Consider the following 20,776-nt stretch of genomic DNA (forward strand, 5'->3'; position numbering starts at 1 on the left):
ATTAAATTACTTTACTTTTTTTTTTGTTTTATTTCTAAAACACTATTAAACATTGATTAATATTTTCATGAAAAATGTATTGCGTGTATATTGTATATTATATATAAATCATAGGTACCACTGGTACCTACCAGATTATTATTTTTCATTTGTTAAATTCTCTATGTTCTTCTAAGTATGAACACTCCCTTTCTTGTAAAAATGTTGGTTGTGCCTATTTTCTAGTTGTCATTTAGTTTTTGTGTTCTGTATATCACACAGCATAACTCAAGTAAAATTAACACGGGTCGGATGCGCAAACGAATTTCATCTATTTCTATCTCATGTAATTAATTTGATAAGATTCATATTTTGTTGACTACAGATTAATACAGATATCGTATTAACACTATTTCAGAGGTAAAGATGCTCAGACAGTTTCAAATAACTTTTCTACTACGAAAAAGTTTACATCAATTTAGGTGACCCAAATAGGTAATGCCAATTCAAACATTAAATTTATAAATTAAATTCTTATGAAAATTTATTATGTTATTTATTAAAATAATATTACAATATTTATTATACATTGTTTCTTATTATAGTTGTATTTATAAAGTTGAAATAAAAATATACATTTTAATATAAATATAATTGGTACATATTTATTTCATTGTAATTATACATACATTTTGCATAAATAGTATTAGGTATATAGAATATAGATATTAAAATAGATACAAATTATACATCATATTTAAATTAAGTCGTTTGAAAAATAATATCGTCATTATATATAAATATATAATATGTTTCACACCATGCATCCGGACGTAGTTAGAACAATGAAAATAAAAATAAAATCGATACAATGTAATAAATCTTTTATTTATACTTTCATAGAATAAAATAAATGTACTTTGCCAAAGTTTCAAGAAAACGGTTGACACGAATATTACATAATATAGAACACTTATAATCATTATGATACACATCGTTAAACCGGCGCATATTGGTTGACTGATGACTCCATCGCAATAACAACAGAAACAGTCGTCGACCGTTTCAGGACTTACAGGAGCGTCAATCGCACCGGCCTGTTGAAAATCGGCTTGTTCTGCAGCACTCGGACGGCTCGAGCAGCCTCCTGCGGGTTTCTGAGATTGACCCGGGCTTCACCGGTCGGCTTGCCGAAATCGTTGAATCGCCGAATCACATTCTGGCTGTTAAGTTCAAATCCTTCAAAGAAATCCACGATCTGCTGGACGTCGGCTCGGTACGGCACGTTGTCCAGCGCGATCACGCATCCCGGCTGTCCGAATCCTTCGGGACCGGTGTTCGGTCCGGGTCCGGGTCCGCGCATCCTGGGCGTGTAACCACCACCACCGCGGCCCCCACCGTTGTTCATGTTGAACTGTTGCTGCTGCGGTCGACCTCCACCACCGCCGCCGCCGCCGCCATAAGGACCACCGTTGTTATGGCCTCCGTACTGCTGTTGATTGTGCGGAGGTCTTTGGTGGTGGTGCTGTTGCCTGGACGGTGGTCCTCCTCCACCACCCCAGGACATTTCCTGGTGATGGTTGTTGCAGTGCTGCTGCATCGGTTTAGTGATGGCCTGGATCATGAGCGACCTGTTGATAGGCTCGATGCACACGAGATTTGGACCCATGTAGGTGTTGTTCTTAATCATGGCGACGCTCGCCTGTTGCGCGGATCCGAATTCGCAGTATGATTCGCCGGTGGGGCGACCGAACTTGCTGAGCATGATGTGTATCTTGTCCGGTAACACGGAAGTGTCGGAGAAGAACTGAGTGATGTCAGTGTTGGTGACGGTCGTCGGTAAGCCGTACACGTATAGGCAGTTGGAGCGGACGACCGGAGCGGTGCCCGACATATTCGGAGGCGGTGGCGCCACCGGAACGGGAGATGACGATGGCATCTGTTGGTGGTGGTTGCTGTTACCGTGGTGGTGGTGATTGTGGTGATGGTGACGGCCGCCGCTATTGCTGCCGCCAACGTTGTCGTTCGAAAAGCGTCTGCCGCCGCCGCCGGATTTCCGCTTGATCTGCGTGTACTCTTTGTAGGTGCACCGCAGCACGGGCACCGGCGTAGAGCCCAACAAGACGCAGTCGTATCGCTTGAGCGCCGATTCGGCTGCTTCCGTGTTGGTAAACTCCAGCGCGGCGCCCAAGAACTCGCCATCAGGATAGAAAGTAACGCGGCGCAAGTCGTTGCCGCCGTCGAATTCGTTCATTACGTCTTCCTCGGTCACCGTGATCGGAAGCTGTTTGAGTTTCAGATACTTGGTCGGCGGATCCTTTTGTTGTTCGTCGCCACCGCCGTCTTCGGTCGATGTCGCGTCTTTGTTATTTTCACACACTACTAGATCGTTGTCTTCGTCATCGTCGCTTCCTTCGTCCTCGGTTTTAGACTTCTTCGGTTTCTTTTTGTCAGACGATGTAGCTGGTTGGTCAGATGTCACTTCTTCTTCGTCGTCGTCCACCAAGTCTACATGATCAACGATGTTCGGGGCGGCTGCCGCCGTCGCTGATGGATACGGCCGATCGTCTGTGTTATCCCGCTCGTATGCTTCGTCGTCCAGGTGTTTGACCACCACGTGGTTACCCTTGTACGCGGTCCCGTTGACTTTCATAGCCAAGTTTTTATTGTGGTTGTTATCAAACCGGACGAATGCCACGCCCTGGCGGTGTTTTTGGATCTTGATCGCCGACCCATCGATGTGTATGCCTTCGAACAGTTTGCGGATGTCTCCGTACGAGAACGGATTGGACATATTATTTACCTCCACACACAAGCCCTCGCAGTGAGGTATCTGCGCGTTCCGAACGTCATATCTGTATCGGTCGTTGTACCGGGGTGGTATCCTCTTGTTCGAATCGTCAAAGTCGGCGGACCGCCCATCGTCGTTGTCCCGACGCGACTGCTGCTGCTGTGGTGCTTGATTGAACCTAGAAGGTTTGCCATTTTCGTTGATCGAGCTGAATCTGGATGGTCTACCTCTGCCACCACCTTCTTGCATGTTGTGACCACCGTATCTTGGAGGCTGTTGTTGCTGCTGATGGTTGAACCTGGGTCCACCGCCATTACCGAATTCGTCGAACGGCCGTTGACCTGCCCCGCCACCGCGGTTGTGCTGCCCCATAACGGGCGGCACGGCTTGTTGTGGTTTGTGAAATCTAGGAGGACCTCCCCGGTTTTGGCCGAATCCTCGTTGCTCGCGGAAATCTTGTCCAGGCGGTCCTCTCCTCATAGCGGCGTTTTCGTTAAACCTTCCGTGAAAGTTATTGTCGAATTCGGTTTGTCGATCATCCTCGTCATCACTGCCACCACCTCCATACATGTTTGAACGGAAATCGTTGTCAGGAACATAAGGCTGCTGTTGCTGATGTGGGTGGTTTCCACCACTCGGCGCCCATCTGTTCATCAGCGGCGGTGGTTGTTGTTGTTGCTGCTGTTGTTGATGTTGTTGCTGCTGTTGTTGCGTTTGATGAAAAGAATTTGGAGGAAGTATGACGGGAATAATAGGTGGTTGGGGGGGTGACCTGAATTGCGCGAATCCCCCAAGGTTGCCGGGCATTATGTTGTTCATCATCGTGGCTGGCTGTTGGTTTTCTACCGCAGCCATCGCCGCCTGTTGTTGCTGCATGTTGTCATATTGACAGGTCCAAGGATTGATTTGAGCTTGTTGATCACCGACCAACTTACCGTCTACCCCTTTGTTGGCAATCGGTGACCGTGACCTTTGCGATTTTCCGCCACTTCCTCGGCTCGACGAGCTCCTGCCATCTCCACTTCGATACTTGTCCCTAGACCTATCTCTCCCTCGGCTCCGGTCCCGTCGCCGTCGGTCTCTAGACCTCGACCTTTCCCTTCTACTACCCGCACTACGTGACGACTTTGACCGCCGCTCTCGGGATTTTGATCGAGACCGATCGCTACGTTTGTGAGTTTTATCGTCACGATCTCTGCTCTCCAATGATTTTGGAGACAAAAGTTGTTGCTGCATTTGTTGTTGTTTGTCCTGGGGCATAAGTACCGACATGGTGTCCATTAAGGGTTGTCTACGCAACATTTGTGCACCGAGTCGGTCGGGCCTCACCTGTTGTTGTGGCTGTGGTAAGACCTATGCGAAACAAAATTGACATTATCAATGACTTTAAAAAGAAAAAAAATGATTTATTGTCACACAACCAGGCTGTCTTCATTTGGATGCAAATATATATACAATTATTAAATACCTTAGCAGTCAACGGTGGTAACGACCCGACTATGGGGATCTGTGGTTGCTGCATCATATTTTGCTGCATGTAGGCATTATACAAGGTTTGTTGTCGCGCTGAATCGATGACTTTCTGCATCTCATTACGCGAGCTCAACAAAAGTCTGATCTGCACGTCTTTAATGCATCCGCCATCCGAAAGCATAGCCTGTCTAGCGTCTTCGTCGGTACTAAACAATTATCAAAATAAAAATAAGAAAATAATGCAGAGGTCAACGCCGCAACGATGAGATTCGTTCACTACCAATGATGATTCATTAATAAATGTTGATTTTACTATTATATAAGTTTACCTGAAAGAGATGAAAACATCGCCTTTTTCACCGCCGACGATATGAACTCCACCTTCGGGTATCGATAACCCTTGAAAATACTGTCTAATATCCGCGGCGTTGGCCGCCCACGGCAGATTTTGCAATCTAATTATTACACTCATGGTGGTATCTAAAAAAAAAATAAAACAATTTTTTTCGTTATAGATATGTGGTGTGAAATCAGACAAATGTTACTATTTTTTATTTATTGTGTTTCTACAATTTTTTTCTTAGTTACTATATAGGTATATATAATATACATAGTACAAGATATGTACTTCAGGACTTGATATACCAACGTATTAAATAATTATGAATTGCAATTTTATAAATGATTTCAAGTACTAACAAAACATTTAACGACCTAAAAATTGCAATACGGCAGTTCGTACATTTTAATTTTACGTTGTACGTTTAATAGTTCATACTCAGATATACGTTGGAAAATTGATATTATTTAGAAAAAATAATATTTGTTCCCTAATTTGATAAAATTAAATATTTTTTTTTACTATTCAAATACGTTAAAAAACTGTTTATTATCATTAGAAATGTAATACCTGTAACGCTTAGATGGTGAATCGACAAAATGTCACTCATTTTGAAGCTAAGTAGTTAACACAAGTTAACATAATGACGTACGCTCCGTCAATAACTAAGTCATTGTGAAATTAATTTTATTGATTTTATTTACTATGATTCAATAAAATATAATTATTAATTACGTAATTTAAAACAATTATAATTACAAAAAAATGAATATTAGTTGGTTATTTATTTTAGCAAATAACTTAGAAACAAAACCGTAGACTTACATTTGATGAAAAATTAATCACCATGCATATTATGGCACCTATATATTATTTACTATAGATTTAAAATAATATTGTTGCATTTAAACACTTTGATTAATACCAGCTGGTTAGTAAAAAAATAAATTTCAAGTATATAGTGCACAAAAAATGATCAACATTTGCAGGTAAAAATCGAGGGTATTTTTAACCTTAAAATTATACTTCTATATTAAGAAAGAACTTAAAAGCCTGAACATTAAGTAAACGGTAAACAATTATTGTTTATGGCCAGTAAAAAAAATAAACATATTAATTAGATGTATATATTTTCCGTAAAACATCGAGAAAATTAAAGCTCAATAAAAACATACCTACAGTAAATTGTGAACAGTATTTATTTGTAATTATCTGGCTTTTATTAAACTATAATTATTATACACACGTTTAAGGGTATATATAATTAATTTATGCGTCAGTGCGTCGATGGGTTTTCTTTTGAGCGTGGAACTCATTACTCGTGTTTTGGTATTATGACTATTATGTATTCAGATTTAAGATTTCGTGTGAAAAAATATTAATATCGGTTAAGTTCAAGATAATAAAGCAGGCTTTTTTTTTATCAATATGTGTTAATTATATATTTAATAAGTACATTTATTAGGTAAACATATATTTAATACTTATTTTTATTATAAAGTAGATATATTAAAAAATATATTTCTAAAACAGTTATCGATAAAATAATTGTATTTTAAGTTTTCAGAATCTATAAGTGTCGCTCAAATAGCGCTCCCACTGTTATTAAGTGATAAAATAAAACTCATTTTCAAGTAGAACTAGATATTACATTTGAAAGGTTGTCGGCTGTCGCAAGGGTTAATTAATCTTGTTTTATTATTATTATTATTTTGTTATAAAAGAAATTTAGGCTAGCTTATCAGCCGGGAAGAAAAATATTATTGTTCTATAATGATACATATTATATGTAAATCAATATTATATTTATTGACGAACAATAAAAACTTATGAATTGGGACATCTGATAATTTATCTATTATTTATTTTAGATCTATATAATACATTTTCAGAAGTCACTACTGCAGAAGTTTTCTAAATAAACTGATATTCATTAGATTTTGCCAATATAAACTTAGCAATTTCCAAACTAAAAACTAGTAAATAATGTATGCAAAACCATATCTGTCGCTTTACTACCTACTAAAAAGAGGAGTATGCAATTTCCTGGATGCCTTTCATTTATTTTATATTTTTTTTTATAATTAATATGATTTTAATAAATGTATAAATGTGTGAAAATATTTTTCTTACAAAACTTCTAGTCGAAATAAAACATAATTTTCTTAAAGATTTTACTTTTAGAATGAAAATATTCATTAAATTTAATATACCTACTGAATATGAATACTTTTTAACGTATTTCAATACATAAAAATCAAATGAGTAGTTAATGAGTTATATAGCATTTAAAGTTATGATTACTCGGATCATAGAAATAATTTTTTTTTTTAAACATCAATAGATTTTTAAATATTATGAGTGCGATGTTTAATAAAATAATCGCACAGTATTGAGTATATATTATATTAGACGGAAAACGAGAGGTAACACTTAATCGTTGTACCTATTATAAAGAATATTTTTTCTCAACTATTAAAAAACTACTCAAATATCCACTTCCAAAAAGTTTCAACTACTATTAGTTATTATTTTATAAGTTTGTTATTTAAGTAACATAATATATAGTATAATATAGTAAATGGTAATTATATATTAAATAATATTGTTTATTGCACTTCAGAAACATGATAATATTTTCAGTTATATCGTCTGTTATAACATTGGTTCTTTTTTGTCATGATCGCTCTACTCTCACTGAATACGACTATTATTAAAGTGGGAAATAATATTTTTCCAACTAAATTTTTGGAAAAAAACCAAAAGTATTCAATACCTATGTTATAAACTTTTACTCAAATACTTTATAATACTTATATACTTAGGTAAATACATGGTTAATATATTAGCATATTTTTTCATTTCTTTTAGGTATCTATAAGAGCGGTGATTGCCCAGTGCGCAAAGAAAAAAATATAATAATATTATTATTAAATACATTACCTATCTATATTTATTTATTTATAAACAAGTAATAACTGAATTATATAAATATTACAATAATTAATTTGTTGTTACATTATATTTTAGGAGGGGGTTGTACATAAACCTATACCTACCTATTTATGTCATATCAAAATATACGTTTAGCAGTTCAAAAGTTGTGCTGTTAGCTTAAATATTAGTGTGAAATTACCTATTATCAAACTTCAAGCTAAAAAAATTATTTGTATTCTTTTGTTGGTTTTTGAGCAACTCGAATGATATTAAATCTTAATATAATTTTACATTAATAATTAGCTTAAAAATTAGAACACTATAAAAGTGCAACGAAGGCATACATATAATGTTCTTAACTTTAAGTTTAATAATAGATCATTTTACTGTAATATTAAAGTAAAACGCACAAAATTGGAACTGTTGTATATAATATATTGTTATATAAAATGCGTTAATAAGACGGAGACAACATAAGAGAGAGCGACGTGCTTTCAAGCAACTGTAATATATACATAAACATTATATTATATAATATCAATATATTTATATTTATCAATTTTTTTTTAACGAGCATAAAAAACATCTAAAATCATATGGTTTAAATAGATACAGCCTTTTTTAGAATAACAAAATATTCATGGTCATTTGATAGTAGCATTTTACTATATTTATGTTTAATATGGATAAAAAATGTGCTTCAACAACTATAAATAAATTATAGTGCTAATGAAACTTCAAACTATAGGTAGCTGTCGTCGTAGAGATACCAAATATCAATTACTCGCAAAGTTGCAAGTATCAAGTTGATCATAGTGAACATATAATTAATAAAAAAAAATAGCATTTTACCATTAAAATGTTTTGATTCATACAAATAATAACAATTTAATATTAAATTATTTTAAATTTAATTTTTGACTAAAAAAAAAATGTGTTTAAATATATACGACATAATATAACGATACTAAAAACTGAGAAGCATATTATATTGCCATTAAATAATTATCAGTGACAATTGTATTTTAATAATACATACCTATATAATACGTGTATTCTGTTTGTTAAAATAATATTTTTCTCATTACTCCCCCTCTAACTATAAAGTCGGTGCGTTACTCTGGTTTAGACATATAGCCTATACGAACATTTAACCCCTTTCAGATCAATAAATTATTGTATATTGCACGTGATAATAAAATAATTTATACATATTTTCACTCTATCACATACATAAAATACTTACTTTCCCATACACATAGTTATGTCTAAATGACAAGAGGCTGCCAAAAGCAGTGTCTGGTATTTGAAAATAAATGTCCAAACTGTTGCCAGTCTCGAGCCTGTAAAAACGGAGAAAAAATTGCTGGTCCAAACGAGCGATGTAGTACAATACTGTCTGTACAACTAAATATCGATATAAAAACGGGCGTAGGTTGTATTTAAATTATAATAAACTTAAACGAGATATTATTCTGCAATATTATGCCGAGGGAAAATTTTTACTAAAATACCGTCATATATATTTATATGTAGGTATTCACAGTGCAATATTATTAGTATTACAAACTGTGCTTAATTTGAAAATAAACTTATTTCAGTACAATCAACATAGATTTATCGAAATTCCAATAAGCATAGGTTGAATTAGGTTTTTAAGAAGTTGAATAATTCGTCTGTATCACTGAATTCTGTTCTAGTTTCTAAGTATTCTTTTGAATTACCAATGTACCAAGAAACAAAATTGTACACGGTAAACACTAATTGAGTCCGCATTTGAGAAAAGTAAAACATAAATATTAATCGTATACATATAATACGTAGGTGACTATTTAACAATTTATAATATGTATATTTATATGATTTTCATCGAATAAATATTGAGATTGTGTAGGTATATGTAATCAGAAGAGCTCATATAATTAATAAAAGAAATGAAAACAAAATAAAAAAGAAGAAAAAATGTAGATATAACAAATATGAAATAACATTCAAAACAAACAAAAAGGATTTTCTAATATGGCATAATTTTTTTCGCGCGACAAGTGCCATAGGTACTTTTTAGTTTTATACAAGTAAATAAAAGTGGATAGATTTAGGTGAAATTAAAAAAAAAACATTCCCTTTAAATTTAAACGAAATGATTCAGTGTGCAAAGTAGGTATACTGGATAAAAAAAATAGCGCACGTAAGAAAGCTGAGATATTGGATTCAGGTAAAATTGATAATCAAATAAATACTCTAGAAATGAATCTATTTATTCGTCAAGTAGTTGAATTGTTTGAAATGTATAAACACAATTGAAGTAAACGGATAACTCAAAATGAATATTCTAGTTTAGGTTTTTATTATATATTTACATATATATACGTTAGTATAGAAAATATAAAATGTATTATCATATAAAACGTATTATAAATAATTATGATTTTGGGATGGAACTATAGCAGTATATCATTCATTAGTGGTGAATCACAATGCTCACATTTGGCTCGGAACTTCTATTGGGTATCTAATACCTTTACAGTGGTTAATTTACCCTTTAAATGTGCTGTGTATACTAATTGAATCCCTAAACTGAACAGGGGAAAAATATGTTAATTGAGTCTCAACACCTGAACGGGAAAAAATATATTAAGTCCCAAGTACACACGGAATATATACTTAATTGAGTCTGAGGTCAGGAAACTAAAAATACACTTACAGAGTTCGAGAATTATTTTAAATAAAATATAAAATCAACTGCTCAAATAGTGGAAATCATACCGCGCGTCAAAAGCTGCTGTCTGCCGTCTGGATGTGCATTAATTTGCGTACAGAGACGACTATATAATATCGTTTATATCGTTTTTATTTTAATCAAATAACTCGATTTGAATACCGACAATGTTTAACACATACATTTTTTTTAAATTTTGAAGGGACTAGTATTATAACATGGACCTAATTAGGATTATACCTTAAGTTTCAAGGGACTCAATTCGTCATAAAAGTTTATACTGAGGCTCAATTCGTATGCAGTCTTTAGATGATCTATAATAGACTATTGGTGAACCTATGACTTACATTGTTTATTAATTATTATTGACGAGTTTCTTGATGAGATATGTATGTAGGGCGGGCCTTAGGTTTTTCGCCACCCTAGGCAATTTTAACATTTCTGTATTATAGATAATATAATAATTAAATCGATTTGGTTCATTCGAAAATTGGTGCCCCTAAAATAGTGTTGCTATATAGGCGGCTACCTATTTTGCAACTGCATTGGGCCAGCCCTATAGAGGAATGATCTGCGCATGTGGAATGTTAAAAGTGTTAACTGTCATGTTTCGAAAGTACAGTAGAACCTCGATTATCCGAACGTTCGTTAATTCGTAATAAGTAATAACATAATATGTAATGTGTAAACTAATAAGTATAATAAGTCAATAATATGTAATAATAATTTTATATTTATTGTACAAATAATATATTTTTTTAATTTATATTATTTGAACTCGGCGTGGTCCCAATTAGTTCGGATAATGGAGGTTCTACTGTAAATAAGTGAAAAGTATAATATTCGTGAATACGTAAATGGCATATCTCACTTAGAATCTTTTTATAATATTTTGTACATTATAAATTGTCAACACAAGTAAGATAGCTCAATCCATATAGGTACATGATCCAAGATGCAACTGAATCAATCGCAGGTAAATGCTTTTTGCCGTGGTCTTATAATCGACTTACGACGATGTATCTTTTTTTTTGTTTTAATATTATAGACGATGATGGAGAATATTACGCAATTTTATTCAGCACAAAAGCTCAACACGCTTCAAAAAAATATTTTAAACTTGGAAAAAAATGGTTTACGTTTATTGTTTTGTATGTGTAACACGACAAGACGTATGTATAAGTACTAATAATTTCTTTTATAATAGGTACATCTATTATAATATGAAATATTATATATACCTATATATATTATAATAGTATACTTTTCTGACGATTGTATAGACATATGCACACAACCTAGGCGCTTAATACGCAAAACTATTAGTAAGAAAACGATTTCTCAAATGTGACAACTGTAGTTGAGTTAAAACTTTTTTTTTATAATTATTTAAACAAGTCTATATCCATCGACTTAATGTTATAACACAACCGAAAACACAAATGATAATAACTACAATTGTTACTCTTTATTATTTTGAGGTATGTATATTGTATATGTAGGTTTAAGTAAAATAAATTAAATTAAATTTTAATAAAGTTTAAACGTCGTAACTTACAATGTATAAATGTAACACAACTTGGAACAAACTTGTAATTTTTTCATTTAAAAGAAATTATTAAACTATGTTAATTTATTTGATTATTACATGTTACTATTGTATATTTATTATTTTTAAATTACCTTATGTACCTAATTATAAATCAATAAGTTATAACTTATTGTTGAATTTTATTTAATATAATTAAAACAATTTAAAAAAAAAAAAATATATTCAATAGGTATATTAAATACCCATATTATTATTTAAGTTTTTTTTATTGGCTCTCTTTTTTTTTCATTTAACATTTTTTTTTTAAGTTGGTTTCGTGTGTTCTATTTTATAAATATAGATAAGTAACTAGTGTCTAGTTTTCATGTAAAATTACTGAAGTCTGCTAATAAGTTGTAAGCAGAGTTAAAAAAAAAAATACTTATCAACTTAAAAACTAATAAGACAAGGTAAACCATTTGTTGATGAGTCATTTTTAACATCACCAATATTAGCTTAATATCAATAAAAATTAAAACTTGAAGTAGAAAACTGTCCCAAGTTTATGCATTAAACAGTACATAACATACTTAAAATTGTATATACGGTATCTACCTATGCACACGTTTTTAATCTAATTTTAATCCAAAAATATCCGTGTTACGAACATAAATGTTAAGATAACAATTAACAAACTAGTCGTGGCATATTTTCAAGACGGATACCCACGTTGAATTAATCATCAGTTAGTTTTAATTTATACATTCATGCTCGATTTCAGATTAGGTATAATACTATAATATCGTGTTTTCAAACAAATAAGAGATCCTATATTATTATTACTATATTTGCGTTTTAATATTTATATATAACATAGAACTTATATTGATTTATATAGCCTCATAGGTACTACGTAAAATAAGATACGAAGTTGCGCATCACTAATGTTGTATTATCTACAGCAATTAACTTAGGTTTAATTTTCAAAATGGTTTAGTCTATAATAAATATTAATATGATAAAAATCTAAATAATTAAGCTGTACAAAATTTTTAGTTATAGTACAAAGAATTCATAATTTTTATTTTAATTAAAAATCCAATCAACATAACTATTTTAATAAACTGATTATTTAGGGTTTGGAATTAGAAAATAATAGTGATGTACAACGATATATTTTTAGTTATTGATATCTAATAGAGATATATCGATATAATTTATAATATTAAAAAAGTAAAAAGTAAATACAATACTAAATTCAAAATTTATTGACGGTTTTTTTTGGGGGGGATTTTTATTTCTTACATTAAGTGTAAAAATGTTTTCCCATATATCACTACACCCTCCACGTAATGGTTATATCACCATTATCTTAAAGCAATTCATAATTATTGTTAATTAATTATACATATCAGAGAACGACGATGTACTAACTCAACGTAGACGACGGAAAAAACGAGACTAATTATTGTAAAAATCTAACAGTCAACACTTATATACTTTATTTTAGGACCCTATCGTTAGTGTTTAATCGTTCTTTGATGTTGATTCACCGTCAATACTTATATAAATAGAAAATAGAAATTTCAAATTGCAACAAAATTCGAATTGATTTAATTTTTCGATTAAATGTTAGATAATTTTGTCATATCCATATGCACTACGCATGACTAGAAAATAATAGATTTAATTTAATTTATAATTTAGATACATTTTTTTAAGTTTTAGGTATAAAACCACCATATTTTTGGGTTTAATCAGTAGTATTTAAAAAATCATACAGCGGAAAGAAATATAATTTTTATTGTTTGAAGAGATGTATCTAATGTCAGTATTCAAGTAAATGCCTATTCAACAATTTTATCGAAGATTTATATGGTTTAATTGTAAAGAGAAATAATACCATTAAGATGTAATGCAGTTGAGTATATAAATAAATATACATAATAAATAAAAAACTCGTAACCTGTATATTCATTTAAGACTTTTTAACTATATAGGTGCATAATGGGGGTATACTTCTCTAATTTTAATAAATCGTTTTGCATATTTTATTTAATATACGTAATACCAATAAGTATAGTCGAGTTCAGTAACTATAATATATAATATATATATTGTATAGTTAACTACGATAACCTGACAAGTATATTACTGGTCAATAAAATCAATAGAAAATACCCAAATATAAATGATAATATATGAATATTTTAAAGAATAAAAGAATTATTAGTATGATAGATTACGCGGAATTAATTTAGAAAATGAACAAAAGGACAAAGACAAATAGTAGCTTTGATGATGAATTATACATAAATTAAATTAGGTATCTGTACAATTACTTTAATTAATAATTTCTATTTAGCAAATATTATTAAGTTCTATTCTCAAACTTCTAACTATTTTATAGTAACTTGTTTTGCGAATAATTGTAAAATAAATCACTAAATACTTGACATTTTAATACCATAATACGAGCCTTCTCATCCCAGTCAAAATGATAATCAGGCTTCAGCTGTCATAAACCCTTTTTAGCCACCAATAGTTAATCATAATTCATATTCGTAGTATGCGCATTAACTTATAAAATGATGGCACATCAAAAATTTAATTAAAATAGTCTTTTGTATAAGACAATCGCTGAAACTTATATTAGTCGAACGTTCATTGATCGAATATTACACGTGTCACTGTGTCAGTGTACCATAATGTATTATGTATTCATGTTTTTTCTTGTAAATAAAACATGGAAAATCTTAATATTTTAGTACAATATAATTGATACACATTGTTCAGTGACTAAGTAACGTAGGTAAACAAAACATACTATAATTAATTAATAATATAGGTAGATATAGAAGTTAAATAATATTGTTCGTTCAAAAAGATATTACAATATTACCTATGTGTCATTCTCAAAAGCATAAAAATGTAATAATACTTATATATTATGACAAAGAAAATTTCCAACTGTAATATTTATTGTAAAAATTCCAAATATTATCACGAATAAAATAAAATGTATTGGTTGTATCAAAATGATAAATAATACCTACAATAATTTTAGTATCTATTAATAAATTTATTATACGTTGTAATTATCTTTCTAGGTTTACATTTTATCAGTGAGACTTTAATTTTTACATGTAACGAAAATATATTGTCCGATTCTTCATTATAACGACAATACCAACATATTATATAATTATAGTATGAAATATTAAGTATAAGGTATTTATTTATGTTTACATTAGTGCAACTTTATTATAATAAAATTAATTAAGTATTATAGAATTGTATTTAGATAATTGAGGTAAAAACTACTCATGTTATATACATTTAATGTACCTACCTATATCAAATCTATTTAAAAATATGAATCAATAAAATATAAAATAAATACAAAATTATTTAGTGATAAATATTAAATAATGCATAATAATCTATCTATAAATAGACAATAGTACCTATTAATTGAAAAATTTTCAGGACATATATGTCGTATGTGATTATTAACAATTTACAATTTTAGATTTCACCATTCAGAGAGAAATGGGAAAAGCTTGCCACCAAAAAGATAAAATCTTCAAGGCTCTGTTTCAGTAATTCATCAGTAGAGCGCTCCAAAGTAAATGTCAATTAAATCACTAAACCCAGGAACTTGTATTTACTTTATTTGTATTTCTGTTAAGCTATTAACTACACGATTTAAAATATTACTATTATTTTATTTTGTTATTTTGTTTTCCTATGCCTTATAAAGAGTTTTAAATACCTAAATTATGGTTTATTGATTGCTTAGGAGGTACGTGTCAATACATGTCGTATTGTCGTGTGTATCATCTCATAACGGCGGAAGTGACGTTTGCTGTCTGAACTGAAATCCTACTTAGTGGCGATGGTTGTGACTGTTTAGACTACATCAATTATCACATTATAGAACCATTTAAATTATTGAGGGGACGAGTTGGCATTAAATATTCTTCAGAGTAAAGTTCGCACTTTATAGAAGCTTACTTAATAATCCATAAAATAAAAATCAAAATATATAAACGGAAAAGCCACCGATTTCCACTAATTACAAAATGCAAGCGTGTCTGATGATTAATTCTTCTATTGATTACTCAATCGCTGCAGATCTCGACGCCTGCACTGCTGGCCGCCTCCAAAGTGTGTGTCGTAATTTAGGTGCAAATACGAGTATATGAGTAAATCTATTTTATAACCGTGCAGTCAAATTACTTAATATGCTTATATACTTATATACTTCACTTATGGTTTCTGAAAATATTTATGTTTGACGTTTAACTAACTGTCGTTTTGGTGTGATGGTTGCAATACCAATTTTTAAAAATATTTATTTGTCATAATCAGTAAAAAGTTGAAACTCTGAGCCAAAGAGTATCTATTAAAATAGCTATAATCCTATTCAACTAATAAAAAATTAATCTATTGAAAATCACAGATTGTTTAATGGTTATATCACAGTATATACAGGTGTTCAAAATTTTATGTGACAGCAGATTTAAATATATCATGCTAAAATCTATCACATAAAATTTGAACACCGTGAGTCGCTGTGTATACATAATGTACAGAATTAATGTAGTTTAGTAATTAATTATTATTAAATTATACTAATGATATTTATATTTTGACTTAGGTTCAATATTTACCAATAATTATAATACTATAATGTAGACAAATATTAATTTTTCTAGTATCATAACATACAATCATATTCCTTCATTTTACATACTTACTAATGCTAAATTTAATTTCATGGTCTAATTTTTTTGTGATTTTAATACATTGACTGCCATATGACCATTGACGGTCATCTGCAATTCTCAAATTATATAAATTTGTGACTGCCAGGGTTCATAGTTCATCATTACTACCTAGAACCTACCATGCTACATGACCGCTGGCAACCATAAATGAATTTTGTTTTATACTATTAACTTTTCTATGGCGCTACAATAATGCACTAAAATAAGGACTGTGGCGTAGCAGGAATCATTACAATTTTTTTTCAAATATATAATATATACAAATTTGGAAGATATTGAATAATATGATGGGCTTATAACAAATATCTATTGAATGACTTCTGGTGGCCATGTGACAGGCAACGTGTTAAATGTGATTAATTTGAATGAGGTTAGGGTATTAATATAGTACCTAGATACGACAATATACTCTAATTATTAGAGCTTGAAAGATAAAATTTAGGAAATAAAAGAAAATACCTATTGGGATTCAAAATTAATAATTTAAAACCAAATAAGGACAGTAATACTATAAGTGATTAATATTGGTTAAACAAATTTTGAACAAAGAAAGAAAAAAGTTGAAATAAAACAACCGAAAATATAAAAATAAATATATGTAGCAGGAAAAAAATTGTACTTGGTTTTTGTTTGTTTTATTTTAATATACTCAGTAGGAATAACTCATATTTTTCAAGATACTTGATATACAAATTTATAGTATAAGGATTTGATGTCAGTGGTAACTAATTATCAAAGTAAACAACCACAAAAAAATCCAGAATAAAGTGAATAAAGCTTAATAGAAGATAATAGCTGAATCCATATTGGTAATTTTAATAAGTAAAACTTCAATTGTTATGTAGAGTTAATATACCTAATACTAAATTATATTACCTATATCAAATATATAAAAAATATTTTCACTATTATTTAAGATTAAAAACTGTATTAAATTGTTGAGTTATACTAGTGAAGGTTAAGCACGTAACATAAATATAAAGAACTAATAGGTACAACGGTACATATTATTTTTTATCATTGATTTTACATTATTGCAATATCAATAATTTAAGTATCTACGAACAGAATTAGAATAAGATAAGAATTAGTAAATATGTATTCAATAGATATATTTTTATTAAATGTATAAAAATTGATAGATCCTTAAGAATGTTAGTGACAAGTGCAACTAATTTAATAGCATAGTGGAAACGAATGAATAATTCTTCAATTGAAAATGCACAGAGTAAATCAATAATTTTATGTATTCAAAACCTAAGTAGCTAAATAGATGTTCAAATCACATTTTTAAAATTAAAAAAATAAATATATATTCAATAACAAATAAAAAAATTTAGTATTGTAGTATAAAAATTAACTTTTAGTTCTGTTTTATTGCAAACACTTGCTACTTTAAAATGTATCAAGGTTTTTTTTTATAATTTAAGACACGTTATTCTAAGATTACATATTTTCCCCATTTTTTTTTTTTTTTACATCTACATCAGGCGGCATCAGCTATCTATTGATTTTTTTAAATGGAACCCTTTATTTTTAATTTTCTAAAAATTATAGAGTTATTAGTTTCGATATGTATAATAATACATCACATTTTTGTAGGTAGTTTACAATAGTTTTTATCAATATTCATTTTTATTCACTGGTTGTAGTATAGATTTAGTTATTTTAATGTGCATCAAATATGATTTTAATGCTCAAAAGCAGTAGATTTTGATAAAATCTTAGTTATTTTTAACAATTTTCTAAATTTTAAAATAATTATTATTATTGGTTAATAATACGCATAACCACACAATCCATATAGTGATAATCATAAAATGTATAGTTATAAGATAGGGTACCAATGTTGTTTTTAAAACATTTAGCATGGACTAAAGGTAAATTTTAAATTAATTAAGTAGATAATATTACTAATAGAGAACAATTTTAATACAAATAAAAAATTAATGTTTACCAAACATAATTTTCTTAGTTACGAATATACCTCCTAATAAACTAAATATTTTATTTCTTAGTTAAAATAAATGCACTAGCATCTTAAGAAATAACTAAAAAAAATAGAGAAGCTGTACCTATTATAAATAATAAGTACCTATATAATTGGAGGAAGCTTAAAACCATTTTATCATATTATGAATGTAGATGATATTATAGTGTTGTTAATTACCTTATTTCTCTTAATTGATATAATTTATTATCTAAGTCGTCTTAACAAGCGTTGTGTATCCTGAGCAATAAACGGCAATGACTAATGCTCAATTTGGCAAATGTGTAAGTCCAAATAAAGTTAACTAGAATTTCTTAATGATTGCTTTCTCACAGACTGCAGAAGCGTTGTTGTAGTAGCAGTAGAAGTATTGTAGTGGTAATCTTAGTAGTAGCAGTAGGTAGTAGTAGTGGGTATCTTTTGACCGTGATGCTGCATATACAACGGCAAGAGATACATTCAATGCGCTTATGTTTCCACAACTCTTACTTGATACGAAATGATAAATCAAGAGACCAACAAATACTAAACAAACTGAAACACCAAAACAAACATAAAAATGATTAAATAATAATGAAAACTGTAGTAAAACTGCTGTACAAATGTACCTAATAGTTATATTAATAATATTACGTTATGCAACGGGAAAAGTGAAAATAAATAATTCGTCATCTATAAGTAAGTTATTTTGACTGACCTTGAGCTTATTCGAGAAATGCGCAGAAGCGTCGAACTAATATTTATCGAATGCAAACAGTCAAGCAAAGTCGAGTTAACATAATTTATCACACGTGTGCGCGCAATTGTATACGTAATAGGTACGATGATCTACAATAATCGTACCTAAGTAGAATTATGAAACACAATACGTTAACATAAATATAATGTTGTTAATAATAATATTATACTTACCACTGAGTTGGAACGAGCGCAACCGCGGCGCATAATAGAAAGAAAAAATTGAAAAAAAATTAAAAAAAAAAAAAAAAAACCGTCAAAGGACGAGTGGCGATATAAAAATTAAGTTAATATAAAATCAAAAAGAGAAATTAAATGAAATGAAAAAAATTGAAACGAAATTCGCGTGCACGTCGTAGAACGACGAGTTTGTTTCATCTTATTGGCATCATACCGAGTACAAACTACAAAATCATGACATTAAAACATTTTCGACAACAATAATTTTATCGTTAGTAGGTACGCGTCATGACAATGTAGTAGTGCACTCACTGGCGTCACTGCACTAGTGCGTTTTCGTAACGCGTACCAAAACAACTCACAACAACGATGGCTGCGGTGCGGCGTACGGACGGTAAAATTATGGCATTGAAGCATAAAAGGCGTTCGAATAGTAATAGTAATAAATAATAATAATAATAATATTAACAGCCGGTAAATACGGCGTATGTTCAATACTGTGTATAGTAATTTATTTATATTATTATTATAATAATAATATGTACGTCGCATTTATATTATGGCACGGTAACGCGATCCCTTTCAGGCGGGTGGTCGTCCCAAACGACTGGCGGGGCGGGGTGGGTCGATCGCGGTTGGCAGTGCGTCCGGCGGTCGGCGGGCCGGGGGGCCGGTGTGACCAACGCGATTTTGCGCGGCGATTGACGTCATGGGTCGCGATTTTATCATAATAATGAATTGTTTATTTATAAATAAAAGTTATTTATTAGCATAGGAGAGAAAAGAGAGAAAAAAAAAAAAGTTGAAAACATTAAAACGAGCCAGGAGAAGAGAAATTATTACCTTCTCGCGTGTACGACGAACGGCGGTGTTTTTAATTCCTCTTTCCGTTTCTCGTTTCTCACGCTCGCGCTGCTGGTCTATCGTTACGCCGAGTCTTCGCCGGCCTGTCCGTCTCCGATTCCGACGTCGTCTTCTTCTTCGTTTCGGGTCTTCCTCACCACTTCTCAACCAAACTACGACTACTTGCGAGCTATTACGTACCTACTGGCCGGTGCGGTCGTTTAAACGTTTTCACAAGTGCTCCTAAGCCCTAAGGTGAGTGCGAGTATAGATTGTATATTATATATTATTATATTATGATATACCTCGTCGTCGCTCGCAAACTCGCCGTCTCAGTACCACTCGTCATAATGATGTATCAAGTACCATAAACGTGAAATTCCCATTGTACAAGTTACCCGATTATAACAGAGTCCCCCACTAATGTTTAACAACAACAACATAGACTAGTATACTGCATGT

The 20,776-nt window shown here is 30.9% G+C and overlaps 1 protein-coding gene across 5 annotated transcripts; it reads right to left on the reverse strand.

The window, feature by feature from the left end:
- Nucleotides 1-846: 846 nt before the first annotated feature.
- On the reverse strand, nt 847-20,462 carry LOC114123694 (uncharacterized). Of its 5 annotated transcripts, XM_027986752.2 has the most exons (6): nt 19,466-20,037; nt 19,251-19,396; nt 18,734-19,087; nt 4,573-4,723; nt 4,239-4,449; nt 847-4,123 (listed from the first exon to the last, which is right to left on the reverse strand). In XM_027986752.2, exons 4-6 carry the CDS (start codon nt 4,713-4,715, stop codon nt 1,052-1,054), a joined length of 3,426 nt encoding a protein of 1,141 aa, XP_027842553.2. In that variant the 5' UTR covers nt 4,716-4,723; nt 18,734-19,087; nt 19,251-19,396; nt 19,466-20,037; the 3' UTR covers nt 847-1,051. The 5 variants fall into 5 exon arrangements, with proteins under 5 accessions (XP_027842553.2, XP_027842554.2, XP_027842552.2 ...); XM_027986753.2 differs by lacking the exons at nt 19,251-19,396; nt 19,466-20,037 and adding an exon at nt 20,315-20,462; XM_027986751.2 differs by lacking the exon at nt 19,251-19,396.
- Between the last annotated feature and the right edge of the window lie 314 nt (nt 20,463-20,776).

This window comes from Aphis gossypii, chromosome 2 (assembly GCF_020184175.1).
Source record: "Aphis gossypii isolate Hap1 chromosome 2, ASM2018417v2, whole genome shotgun sequence".
Classification (NCBI taxonomy): Eukaryota; Metazoa; Arthropoda; class Insecta; order Hemiptera; family Aphididae; genus Aphis; species Aphis gossypii.